Below are 14563 nucleotides of genomic sequence, written 5' to 3'. Positions count from 1 at the left end.
TTTCTCAATTAAATTTTCTATAATTCATGCAGACTCATGTTGTGTCTACTGTTTTGAATTACATTAGAACAAGAATTCTCACTTTTCTCCTTATAATTTGTATTTTCTTTTTGGTTTTTCTGTTCACCAGGTACTTTTAAAATTATAAGTAAGTGTATCAAAGGTAAAGGTTTTTCAGGGACAAAACGGTACTTCGGTGATTTAGGGAAAACTGTGAGTTCTTAAATCTTTGTGTCAATTTTTTCATTAAATTACAAATGTGATTATGGAGTATCAGCATATTAATCAATTCACAACTACTCAGCAGTTGAGATCAGCAGGCTCCAATATTGCTTTTGCAGCTGTAGCTGAAATATCAGACTCTGTTCTGAAAGGTGCAGAGGCAAATGGTTTCAATGGATTGGTAAAGAACTACCACCTGCTTGTTAATTTGGTTACTATCATTTTAGCTGGGACTTGTTCTCTATTGAATTGCGATGAGTTTAATACTTCATTTTTGTCATTTAATTTTCAAGATGAGTGGCTTCCACCAAGGAATTCTAAAATTGGCTATGGAACCATCAGTTCTCGGAACTGCATTGATGGAAGGTGGTCCCGATAGAAAAATACTGCTTGATCGAAGTCCAGGAGTTGACGAGGTGTTATATATTTTGAATATTATTCTCTTGTGTTGAATGTTCATTTCAAGGAATGTATGTCTTTCTTAATTCCTTTGTTTTAAAACATAATTGTTTCGAACTTTAGACAGAATGTATGCATATTGTTGGAAAGTCACCTGAGTTGTGCTGACTCTGAACTTACTTTAATCACAACCTGAGTTGATTTAATTATAGTCTCAACGTTGGTGATTTAATCCTGACTTGACTGAAGTTATGACTTACTTATAAAGCATGACAATGCTCAACTTACAAACCAGTCTGAGTTAGATCTTTAAGTTCTTAAGTGTTATTAAAGCCCATCTTAAATCAATTGTTGAGCCACCTGCACTGCATTTTCCTTGCTCCAATCCGGTCACCCTAGGCATAAGGAGGAGAGTTGGAAAGTCACTTTTATTGCCGTCACCCCTGGTTTGCCTTAATCCCAATCTCTAGGGTGGTGGTTTTGTCCCAGTTAGAGATATTATTGGATTGATTAAGCCCTAAGTTCAAATTCTGAGACATATATCAAACATCTGACGGGTAAAAATAGAAATTTGTTTGGAATTTTTTTATAATAGGTACCAACTATAGGAGTGTTTAGCTTCATTTGAAGTTTGTCTTGTATTTTTTATTATAGGTTTGGTCTAGTCCCTTCATGATTCATTATTATTTCTTTTTTTCTTTTTTTTCATGTAATGACAAATGATAGATGTATTTTGGATTGTGAGCATAGTTGAGATGTCAAAATGCACAGTGATGCATAGCATGAGTTTTTTATTAAATATAAAAATAATTTAATGAGAAAAGGACTGAATATCATTTTGAATAAAAGAAACTGCACACAGCATTGGATTATTAGACTAACCAAATAATTACTTCCCTAAAATATATTTCTATGGTCATTGATATTCTGTTCTAATTGGAGAAGTAGTTACAATAATTTCAAAGTCGACCGTTGTGGGACTGTAATAATACAGTATGTAAAATAAGATGAAATAGGGTTTTGGGATTAATCTCCCTTGTGTAAACCCTACACAAAGGACAGTTTATTTATATTGATAATAGGTCAAATCCCAGAAATACATAATGGGCTGAGCCCAACTATTAAACACAATATTATATCATCTAACACTCCCCCTCAAGCTGGTGCATACAAATCGTATGTACCAAGCTTGTTACAAAGATAATCAATTCTAGGTCCTCGAAGAGACTTAGTGAAAATATCTGCTAATTGATCACTTGAGTTGACAAACTCGGTCTTGATGTCCCCAGATAGGATTTTTTCTCGAATGAAGTGACAGTTAATTTCAATGTGTTTGGTCCTCTCATGAAAGACAGGATTAGAGCTAATATGAAGAGTAGTCTGATTGTCACATATGAGTGTCATTTGAGTGACATCTCCAAATTGCAATTCTTGAAGCAATTGCTTAAGCCAAACAAGTTCACATGTGGCTAAAGCCATATTTATATATTCCGCTTCTGCACTAGATCTTGCCACAACACTTTGTTTCTTGCTCTTCCAAGAGATCAAATTACCACCAATTGAGACACAATATCCGGAAGTAGATCTTCTGTCGGAAGGAGATGCTGCCCAGTCAGCATCTGAATAACATACAACTTTTGTATCAGAGTTGGAATCATATAGTAAACCTTTTCCAGGAGAGCTTTTGATATACTTTAATATGCGAATGACTGCATTCCAATGTTCTTCACATGGGGAATTAAGGAATTGACTCACCACTCTAACAGCAAAGGAAATATCAGGACGAGTAACAGTAAGATAATTCAACTTTCCAATTAACCGTCTGTACTGTTCAGGATCTGAGAAAGGCTCCCCCTGTTTAGGTAGAAGTTTAATATTAGGATCCATGGGTGTTTCTACCGCTTTAGAATTCATTAATCTAGTTTCCTCCAGAATATCCAATGCATATTTCCTCTGAGATATGACAATACCACTATTGGATTGTGCTACTTCAATACCCAAGAAATACCTGAGTTTTCCAAGATCTTTGGTCTGAAAATGACGACAAAGATGTTTCTTTAAGAGGGAGATGTCAAGGTTGTCGCTTTCTGTGAGAACAATGTCATCAACATACACTATTAAGTAGATACATCCAGCACTGGAGTGACGATAAAAAACTGAATGATCCACTTCACTGCGAGACATGCCAAATTGTTGAACAACACTACTGAATTTTCCAAACCATGCTCGAGGAGACTGCTTTAGGCCATATAAAAATTTGTGAAGACGACAAACCAATCCAGAAGACTCCCCCTGAGCAACAAAACCCGGAGGTTGCTCCATAAAAATTTGTGAAGACGACAAACCAATCCAGAAGACGAATGCATTTTTGACATCAAGTTGGTGAAGAGGCCATTGATGAAGAGCAGCCATGGCAATGAATAATCGAACAGATGCCATCTTGGCCACTGGAGAAAAAGTATCACCATAATCCAAACCAAAGATATGTGTGTAACCTTTGGCAACAAGGCGAGCTTTGAGACGGTCAACAGTACCATCAGGGCCAACTTTGATAGCATAGACCCACCTGCAACCAACAACAGATTTCCCGGATGGTAATTGGACAAGATCCCATGTTCCACTATGCCTGAGAGCACTCAATTCATCAAGCATGGCCTGACGCGAACCAGGGTGGGCTAATGCATCACCTAAAGATTTTGGAATTGACAAAGAGAAAATAGACGAAAGGCATGTATAAAAAGATGGAGAGATTCTATGATAACTCAAAGCAGCATAATGAGGGGAATGATTAGGGTAGAACGCATACCTTTACGAAGGGCAATGGGAAGATCAGACTCGGTTGTTGGAACCGGAGGAGACAAATAACTCGGCACTTGATGTGAGTCATGTGTTGGTGGTTGGCAACGATGTCTTCTGCTATAAACCTGAAGAGGTGGTCTATCCGCAATAGGTACACTCGGAGGTGGCTGAGGAGAATCCGAGGTGGCACTGGAAGTGGGCACACTAGGAGGATCACACACAACAGGGATATCTATAGTAGTAGATGGTGGCTCACAACGAGAAGAGGGGTGTGTGAAGTAAAAAGAAGACTCGTCAAAGGTGACATTAGCGGAGATAAAATGACGGTTGAGGGAAGGAGAGAAACACTTATACCCTTTTTGTGAGCGGGGGAATCCTAAGAAGACACATTTGTAGGCTCTCGGAGACAACTTATCCAAGCCAGGACTAAAATCATGAACAAAACATGTGGACCCAAAGACTTTAAGAGGTAAAGGGTGAAGAGGGTCGTGAGGAAATAAAATACAATGAGGAACTTGGTTATGCAAGATTGAAGAAGGCATGCGATGAATAAGATAACAAGCAGTAAGAACCGCATCACCCCAAAAATGTGAAGGAACTGCACCATGAATTAAAAGAGTGCGAGTTGTTTCAATAAGGTGCCTATTCTTGCGCTTAGCCACTCCATTTTGTTGGGGTGTATAAGCGCATGATGTTTGATGAAGAATGCCCTGAGAAGCCATAAAATGTTTGAAGGATTGAGAGAGATATTCACGACCATTATCACTCCGCAAATTTCGAATAGAAACCCCAAACTATGTTTTAATTTTATGAAAGAATGATTGAAAAATAGAGAACAACTCAGAACGATTTTTCATTAAATATAACCAAGTACATCTTGAATAATCATCAATAAAAGTAACAAAATACTGAAAACCTAAAGTAGACTTAACACGACTAGGTCCCCAAATGTCCGAATGAACTAATGCAAAAGGGGACAAAGCCCGTTGTGAGACACTACAAGGAAACGAACTACGACTATGCTTTCCTAATTGACAAGACTCACACGACAAACTAGATAACTTGGACAAGCTGGGGACAAGTTGTTGCAGTTTGGCAAGGCTGGGATGACCAAATTGTGCATGAAGAAGGGATGGTGATTCCATAGCTGCGCCAACATGTGAAGGAGGACGAAGATGATACAGACCATGAGACTCACATCCGGTGCCAATCATGTGTCTCGAACTCCGGTCCTGTAAACAAACAGAATCTTTGGTAAAGGAAATAATACAATCAAGAGAACGAGTTAGCCGACTGACAGATAATAAATTGAATGGAGACCCAGGAACATAAAGAACATGATCAATGGATATGGATGGAAAAATATTAACAGTACCAACACCATGAGATGAGACTCTAGACCCATCAGCCATTGTAACTGAGGGTAAATGATCCGGACAAGACAAAGAAGAAAACAAAGATTTGTTACCAGTAATATAGTCTGTGGTGCCTGAGTCAAGAACCCAAGGACCAAGAGAATCAGAGTGAGTCAGGCCAACGAATGATGTACCTGTGCGTGCAACAGAGGCAAATGTAGTGGAACTAGAACTCTGACGTTCCTCATACCATTTGAGAAAGTCGTTGAAAATGGCAGGGTGCCCTGCGGTATCAGATGAAGCAGGATCCACAGTCGCTGATCGGGGAGGAGGATCAGAGTGAACTATTGCAGCAGGCCGAGGAGGACGTCCATGTAGAGCATAACATTTGTCAATCTTGTGGCCTAATTTGCCACAATGGTCACACTTGGGTCGTCCCTTTCCCGGCTTGCGAGAACGATTGCGATCATCCCGCTGAGAGACCAAGACTGAGGAATCATCAGCACAAGTAGATGTATCAATGATTTGTTTTCTTGGCACACCTAAAAGGGCAGAACTAGTAGCAGTAAAGTTGGGCACAACAGGAGACCCCAAAATCTGGTCGCAAACATGGGAATATTCATCAGAAAGACCATGTAATGCCAACAACATAAAGAACTTTGACCGTTGCTCAAGTTCTTCAGCTGGAGTGGAGGCCGGAGGCAATAACTCATTAAACTCATGCAAAAGGGCATGAATTTTGCCCAAATATTCAGCCATGGGTCCAGGACTCTACGGAGCAACAACTTTGAAAAGATCCTGACAAACACCATAAAGACGCTGAGTGTCATTGGTGTATAACAACTTGGCCTGTGCCCAAACGTCTGAACAGGTTTCATATGAACGAAACATTTATTTCAGGGAAGAGTTAATGGTGGACTTAATGACGATGCATAATTAGGCATCAATTTTCGTCCAGCGGGAAACTTCATTTGCAGCAACTGTAGTTACACTCTGGGTGAGATGATCTTCATATCCTTGACTCTTGAGCCAAAGTTTGATATCGGATGCCCATGTCGCGTAATTTGTGCCATCCAACTTGTCAATGGATAAATGCACATTGACGTAGTTGGTATAAACATAGGGTTCAGACAGCGGAGTGCTTGAAGATGACACACCCGAATTGGCAGCGGAAGAAGCCATAGAGGGAGAAACCCTAAAAATTCAAGGTGCTCCGATTGAAACAACAACCACAGATTCAGAAAGAGCTCAAGAAGGTGATTCAGGCGAAGTTGATCGGCGCAGAAAACGACCGGCGACACGCCGTCACGCACGGCGGAGAGGTGGCAGCTGCCGGAGCTTGCGGCGGCGCGTGGAGGCGCGTGAGAACTCTGATGGCGACGATCTCTGCGGCGTTGGAGTCGCCTGGCCGAGACGAACAAAATCGTCTGGCCGTCGGTCGAAACTGCAGCTCCGGCGACGGCGGAGGCGGCGGCGGAGGCGACGGTGACGACGGCAGAAGCGGCGGCAATGAGCGGCGGCGGGACGGTGGCTGTAGTAAACTAACCTAAGCTCTAGATACCATGTAAAATAAGATGAAATAGGGTTTTGGGATTAATCTCCCTTGTGTAAACCCTACACAAAAGACAGTTTATTTATATTGATAATGGGCCAAATCCCAGAAATACATAATGGGCTGAGTCCAACTATTAAACACAATATTATATCATCTAACACAGTACATAGCTGAGTTTTACAAAATTAGAAACCTATGCGAAAAAAGTTAGTTATGGAGGACATTAACCCTGTTGTTGAATATAAAAAAATGTTCAATAGATATTATTATATATGTTAGAATAAATTATCCTTTGAGGAACTTTGTGTAATTCTTAGCGATGTTATCTGTAGGAAGTTATTTTGTTCGTTAGTATTAAGAGTCTAGAATTAGTATAAATAAGGTCAGTGCTTTATATTTTACTTCTCATTGTAACACATCGCATCATTTCATGTCATCCTAACTATGTTGTCACCACAAGATCAATCTTTATAACATATATCTGTTGAATCCTTCGTTCTTAATAGCATATATTTATCAAATTCTCCCGTCTTTAACAAAAGAAATATTTATATTTCAGCTCTTCCATCTTTATTTTGAAAATCTTGATCTGGCTATCAGTCGCTAATAGATATGTGGTCTGGTGCAGTTATACATTGAAGGATATATCCAAGCCATGCTGGATGCAGTTTATAGACAAGAATACCTGAGAGTCAGAGTTATTGACAATCAGGTAATAAATTGCACGTACTAAGATTATCTTTCGAGCTTTGACTATATATCTAGAAAATTTGCATTGCACACCTTAGCTCGTACTTTGGAATGAAATTTTAAGTAAGAACTTCTCTTTGAAATTGTTGTTCACAACTACTATGCATGCATGTTATGCAATGAAGTGATTGATTTGATTTTAATACTTAGCAGATGTAAACTTGAAAATCATTAAACAAATATCTTAAATACGCATGGATGACATCTTATTAAGTGGTGTTGATTCTGATCTGCACAGTGATTGAGCTGCCTTTGTCCGTTGTCTTGTCGCTATAGAGTTTTGTTTTGATTCGTCTCTGTAATTTTTTGTTGGTAGTGGTGTATGACCTTTATCTGTATAATTATTTGCATTCATAATGAATTTTTCTCTATACATAAAATATTAACCTTTGCCTTTTATTGTGGTTATGATGGATTCATATACCTGTTTAGGTTATCCTGAAAAACCTACCTCCAAATCATTCCCTTATCAATGAGATAACAAATCGTGTTGAGGAGTTCCTTGTGAGCAAGGCATTACTTAAAGGAGATCCGTCAACCGTATCCCGCCCTTTAAGCCGTCTTCGTGGAGAAAGTGTATGTTCTATTCTAGGGAGCATTTCTTATTTATCCTACTATTTCGTCTTTTTCTTCTCTATGGTATTTCCATCTTCCTAGTCATTATGTTTCGTCACAGCAGTAACTTTAAATGATTATAATGATGACCCACCAATGTTTTCTACTTTCATTTAAAGTATCCCCGTCTTTTCTACACGGGAATTATGGGTTTACATATAGCTTCCCAAACTAATACTTCTATGCATGCCTTGAATGCACTAGTTTAGTTTGGAATCTCCTCAATTGTCATATATGATGTTACCATTGTAAGTTTATTTAACGTCAAGTGCTTCACTTGTTTCTGAAAGGGAAACCGGCATACTTAGTATACAATCACTAATGGCAGAATTGGCATATAGTTTTCTAGTTACATGTAAAGTTGTTGATTCGGAATTATTTGTGTCAGGAATGGAGAATAGGACCGACAGTCTTGACATTGTGCGAACATCTTTTCGTAAGCTTTGCAATACGCATACTGCGAAAGCGAACTAACAAGTTTATATTCAGCATCAACTGGAGGAAGAAGTCCGAGGTTAGCAGTCACGCAGATGTGCCAGCGAATTCTAGTCAAAAGGGACAGAAAATGAGTTTCATTCGAAAATGGGGCATCGGCAAATTTGTCTTGTCTGGCTTATTGGCATATATCGATGGACGTCTATGTCGTGGCATTCCCAATCCTGTAGCACGGAGAGTAGTTAGTGGTTTTCTATTGAGTTTTATTGATCAAAATGATGATGAGTAAATTCTACTATTGTCAATAAGGAGATGAACTCATTTCAGATATGCTTGCTTTGATCAGTTTATTTTTTAAAAAACAATTTATTTTACAAAGGACTTTTTTTTTCTGAAAATGGAATACCTAAAATCTTAAAATTTCAAAAATGTTCTCTTAAGAGTATGTTAGAGGTTGCTTTGTTTGTTTGAAGTAACTATCTATTGAAGTAGTTTGACATTATACTGCTTAAAAATATTTTAGCTGCTTTTCTAAACAACTTTAAGTAATTCATTTTTAAAAATAAAAATATTATTTTATTCACTTGAATGACAAATTTTACTATGTATAATAATAAAATCTAAATTAAAAAATGTAAAATGGTGAGTTGTTTGAAATTATTTATAGTGATGTAGTATAATAAAGATTGCAAATTACATTTTTTTTTCGATGTATGAAGTAGTTCATATTAATTGCTTTTATTAGAGATGTCTAAACCACGTCCTTGTTTTGAAATTTGGATTGGAACTTGAAAAACAGTTAAATTGAGTTAAATTTTGAAGTGAATGTGCATCTAACCTTGTTATATTATTAAATCGACTTCAAGTTTGAATTAATTGTTAAAGTTTAGCGTTGAGGCAATATGTTTAGACTAATCCTTTCTAGCATACGCACTCTTCAAGAGCGACTCCTAGTATTAATGATACTTAGTTGTAACAAAATGATTCTGATAGGATTGCGAACAATATTATTTACAATATATATCCATATTCTAATATTTGTATTATGGCATGTCTTCTAGTTCAATGAACCTGTAACTTAATGTTTTGACTGAGTCAATACAAGTTTGATTTTTTAAAGGTTATCTCTAGTAATATCTTATTTTTAATCCAATTTTTATTATCATTTTTTTAGCAAGGTTAGACTAGTTGTGGTTGTGTATACAACTAATGGTGAACACTTAACTGTGTTAATCACCATCACCTATGATAAGTATATCTTTCACCATTGTTACTATTGATTTAATAGGATCCATTTTCTATTACTAGTTTGAGTGGCTGTCATTGAGACGAATATTCTGATGCTATTGATGGGAGACACCGACAAATGAAACATGAGTACAATCTATAAGATTGACGCTACTGTCAATTCAAAATATTAAGACATTATCTTTATGGTTTTTTTAAAATTCACTTTGTATTTTCAGCTATTCTTGATAACATGATCTATCAATCCAAAATTTCCAAGATTTTATGTCAGCCCAATCACTTGTGTTGTTTTTGTATATTTGATTAATTCTTTCCATAAAGTTTTAACCATCGTCAATTCTTTCTATAAAGTTTTAGCCATTGTAAGAGATTAAGTGATAGAAATCTGATTCAAGATTAATATTGGACTTAGACATTGCTCCATCTATGAAGCTATTTTTTTTCTTCCCTCTGAAGTGATTAAAACCCCTCTGCTCTGCTCTAAGGACTATAGTTGTCCCTGCTTAATGGTTGTGAAACTATGAAGGCAACAAGATTATGAAGAACAGCGGAAGAGCTTGAGAGAAAACTTAATTTTTTTCTTTTTATATCAAGATTGAGATTAGTCGTAGTTACAAAAGAAGGAAAGAAGAAAAGGGAAAACAGAGGAATTAGAAGGACGTCATGTTATTAGTGTTAATGGGTGACCTCTTTTCCTTTTCTTTAAAGTTGTCATCCTAGATCCGAAGATTTATTTGCATTACTTGGCTTTTGATCTTTTTGCATGGTTTTACTCTCAAGGATGGCACCGGAATTTCATTCACCTGAAAACATTGATGTTTACACATAAGAAGCAGTTCAAGTTTTCAAATTCTTAAAGACCAAACAGTATTTGAAATGTACTATGAAGTTCTTCACTAGAAAGTGTTTCTTAGTTAATTGCTTGCTCTGGTGTTCATGTGCAAATTAAGAAAAGCTGAAAGAGGTGGGAACAGAATAGTCCTTTGTTTACTCCAAAACAGCTTACCTGTTGTTTTTCTAAGCTATTATTTGGACTTATCCAAGGTACTTCTATCGTTGTATTGCATGCTATCTCATAACTTTTTTTTTTTCTCCTTTTTACTAGTATTAGTGTGTTAACCCTCAATTCCTTCTGAAAAACTGCTAAAATTTGTAATATAAAAAATATATTCATTTAATGCCGCCTCAGACTGTTTTAATAATTATTAAACTTTGGCATTTGATAAATAAATGCACAATTCTTTTTCTGCTCCAAACCCAACGCATGTTGTCGGTTCTGCAGAATGATGAAACACGACATCTCTTCACAATAAGCAGCCACGTAAGGAAACTAAAATGTGGAACCATGTATATTTGACACCACTCTTGAGCTCTATAACTCCTCCTGTTTTGGCAAAACCACTGGCTGAAAGAAAGTGAGAGTGAAACCACTTCCCATTGTCACTATATATATATGAACCTCACTTATCATGAATCCATTCCTCTAGGTTGTGATGTGACTCTCAAGATAGAGAGAGAAATGGATTTCACGATTTCCAGATCTCAATCAGGTTTCACAGAAAAAGAAAAGGAGAATCTTGATAAGTTAGGGGAGAAGGAGTGTGTAACAGAGGGTGTGATATCAAGACAGCTTCAAAAGTCCGTTCTCAGAGCATGGACAAAGAAGCTGTGCTTCTACGCTTACGGCAACGCAGGTCTTACAACAGAGCCAAAAGCGCTTTGGAGACTCTGATGGGAACCTCAGAAGCCAACGCCGCCACTGTGCATGAACAAAAGTGGCTTCATCTGGCTGACTCTTTCTCCTCTCCATAACTGGAAACACCATCACTACTATTGTGCTGTAGTTCATATGTTGGTTATCTGTCACCTTGTCAATACCACCTATTATTATTTTGTATGCAGCTTCTCATGAACCTCTTAAGAGAGTAGAAGCAACAATGTTCCCTAAAGAATAGTCTCTCTGATACAAATTCTTCCTAATGATAACACCTCTTCAAGCTCAATTCAATAGTTTATCTCTGGGTACAGAATTGTTCTTTAATAATAATAATAATACTTTATAATTTAGTTACTTTCTGATAATGAACGAAAATCGTTTGTTTATACTTATCTCAATCTAAAGAGATGAGATATATTTTTCAGTTAACAAACTATTTTGGAATTAAAAAATATTTCGAGAAAAGTATCATTAAATTACAATCTTATTTGGAGTAAAACATTATTACAGTCTCTGCACCTTGGTAGGTTTAATTTCTGACCGACCTTCTGAACAGAATAGTACTCTCTTTTGTTTACTTGTTCTTAAAATACTATTAAAATAACAATCCTTGTAAATAAAATGTATCTTTTGTTTACTTGTTCTTAAAATACTATTAAAATAACAATCCTTGTAAATAAAATGTATTGGGATTTAAATTCTGAATTATAATTTTTAATATTCATATATTCTAAAATTATATTTCGCTATTGATGTGAGAAAATTAATCCTGTGAGTTTCATTTAGAAATTCTGAAAGTGTAGAAAGTAAAAGCTGGATTAAGGATGTGTTTGGATACGCTTTGGGAGAGAATTGAATAAATATGCACTAAATCTGTTATGAAGCTAAAATGATTGGTTAGAGAAGCCGCAATTTTATTTTTGTTTTTGTTATATGAACCTTTTCTGAAAGCATGAAGGAAAAGGCCATCCAAAATATGGATACAGGTGTGAAGAGTAAAGAGAGGGAAAATATTAATGAACTTAGATTATTTGTCTAAACATTGATTACATTGTTGGGCTATCATAGATTTGCTTGGGCTTTTGCTTTCTGCAATCCAATAATTTCTTCATTCACTCACAGCATTTTTAAAATAACCCTTTTATCTTGAAAGTGGTTTTCATATTAAATATTCTCGGTAAATTTCTTTTAAAAGTAACCCTTTTACCCTTCTTGAAAGTGGTTTTCATATTACATATTCTCTGTAAATTTTTTGAAACAAATTTTTTGAAATTTTCAAAATAAGATTTCTGGAATAGAATTTCTAGGAATAGGATTTACAAAACACATTTAAGAACAAACTTTTCAAAATAAAATTTTTAAAGGAAACTTTATTTTCCAAAACTTATATAATATATTGTGGAGTTAGTTTTTTAAAATAATAAATTTTCAAGGAATATATTTTAAAAAGAATTTTCACTGTTTTTCACTTCTTTTTTTCCCTAGGTTGATAATAAAAGGGCAGGCAGCATGGCGGCAACAGTGATTTTTAATCTTTTTAGTAATTGTATGGGTCCAGGAAGCAATATATGTTTGCTTTTTGTCTAACTTCTGGACTATGCTATGGATAAATAGTTATTAGGAGTGTTTCTTTTAACACCCTTCAAAACTCATTTTACACTCTTTTCTTTTTTTTAATATTTTCAAAAGTCTTAAATTAACTTTACGCATGCACCTTATTATTTAATCTGTTCTTGTTTGTCATATTATTGAATCTATACTTTTATTTTAAATATTATATTCAGAATACCTTAGGTATAGATGTTGCTATTCAATATCATGTTCAATGATTTATTCCATAGTGCATTAAAAATAATTGAAAAAAAGTTGTGATTCAGACGTTGGTAAGAATTTTTAAATTTCAGCCGTAATTATATTTAAATTGTCATTTCATTTGAGACATTTTTTTAGATTGTTTAAAAGACAAATAATAACTGTAGGGAGAGTCCATAAAACAAATTCTGACCCTTACCCACAAACATACAAAATTAGTCAATCAGACTAAAATAATTATGACATAAATTGAATCAAATTATACTTGGAAGACTAGTTTTGTATGCTATCTAAATTAAATTAATTCAGGTAAGACCAACTCATAAATTTATGAGTTTGACTAAAGTTGACCCGTAGATTTATGGTCTAACACGTCTTATAAAATAATAATTATATTTAAAAAATAAAAATTAATATTATTTTTTAACTTTTAACGAAAAGAATATATAAACAAGTTGTTTTTTTAAGAAAATTTCACAAAGTAAATGATTTATAAAATAAGATTATCTTCAATCATCGTATGATAAACACATTGCTTATATTTGTATAATGATTTTGCTTGAAAATAGTATGACATTATGGAAGAACTCGTATTTGAAGGTGTTAGAAAATATGATCGTGTTTAAATGGATGTAATATTCAAACTTGTGCACACTTCACTTTTGTTTCCAAAATACAAATTTTGTCTAAAACTTTCTTTTTTTTGTTTTTACTATGATATTATTCAAAATGTAATATTTATCTTCCATTAAGGACAATTCATAACAAAAGTAAATCCTAAATATACTTCATATTTATCTATTAAAAAATTCAAATAATAAAATCCAAAAAGAAAATAATGTAAGAAACCTCTAACACATTTGACTACCACTACGAGCTTCACCAACACTCTTCCCAATAGCCACCAGCACTATTGGAAAATAAAGAAAAAACCTTTCACATATAAAAGAGATATTTAGGATAGTAAAAGTGTTAGTCATATTGAAATGGTATCAAAGTAACCATGTCAAGTGATGATCCAAGGCTGTTATAAGTAATGCCCTAATGATGATAATATTAAATATTTAGATTAAAGTTTTGAAGGACAAAGAAGATAAAATGATTCATATTAACTTACTTGCTCATGAGTTAATGGGTGACAAAGACATGAGAAATATGTATGATAACCATGTTTTTGAACCATAATGGAGTTAAAATTTATAAATTAAGACATTATAACTGACATGTTAAGAAGTTGAAGAGATTAAAGGTTGGAAACGAGTTTTCTTTCAATTATTCGCTGAATACGAGTTAACTCGATATAACACCTCTTATCATTTGTCACACGTTAGTAATTAAAAGTAATAATGTAGTACATTAAAAAATAAAAATAAAAACTAAAATAAAACCTTAATTTTAACCTGAAACAACCAAGAAAATAAGAGGGGATTGTATTTTTATTCAATATACATATAACTAGTGGAGCATTTTTTTTATTCCCAGATCTCACATCGATAGATTTCAAATATATAATTGGGTATATATTTCATTTTGTAAGTTAATTTTATAAAAATAACTTAAATTTAAGTTAAATATGAAGTTTCAGGATAGTATTTAAGTTGTCTACATTATATAACATTATTTTTTTTAATATTAGTTAAGAAATCATTATAAAAC

At 34.7% G+C, this 14563-nt stretch overlaps 1 protein-coding gene and 1 pseudogene across 1 annotated transcript in view; both read left to right on the top strand.

Moving 5' to 3' along the window:
* The window catches only part of LOC114179483, a 68103-nt gene extending 59575 nt beyond the window's left edge, over positions 1–8528 (top strand). Inside the window, 7 exon segments of the mRNA XM_028065838.1 lie at positions 131–213; positions 308–403; positions 516–638; positions 6959–7042; positions 7513–7656; positions 8084–8282; positions 8285–8528. Of these exon segments, the coding sequence (XP_027921639.1) occupies positions 131–213; positions 308–403; positions 516–638; positions 6959–7042; positions 7513–7656; positions 8084–8282; positions 8285–8376 (821 nt within the window). The 3' untranslated portion in view covers positions 8377–8528.
* Positions 8529–10762: 2234 nt separating this feature from the next.
* Positions 10763–11393, top strand: LOC114177423 (annotated as a pseudogene).
* The last annotated feature ends 3170 nt before the right edge of the window (positions 11394–14563 follow it).

This window comes from Vigna unguiculata, chromosome 3, assembly GCF_004118075.2.
Source record: "Vigna unguiculata cultivar IT97K-499-35 chromosome 3, ASM411807v1, whole genome shotgun sequence".
NCBI lineage: Eukaryota > Viridiplantae > Streptophyta > Magnoliopsida > Fabales > Fabaceae > Vigna > Vigna unguiculata.
Note: the sequence above shows the minus strand (reverse complement) of the source record. Positions and strands in the feature narration are given on the sequence as shown.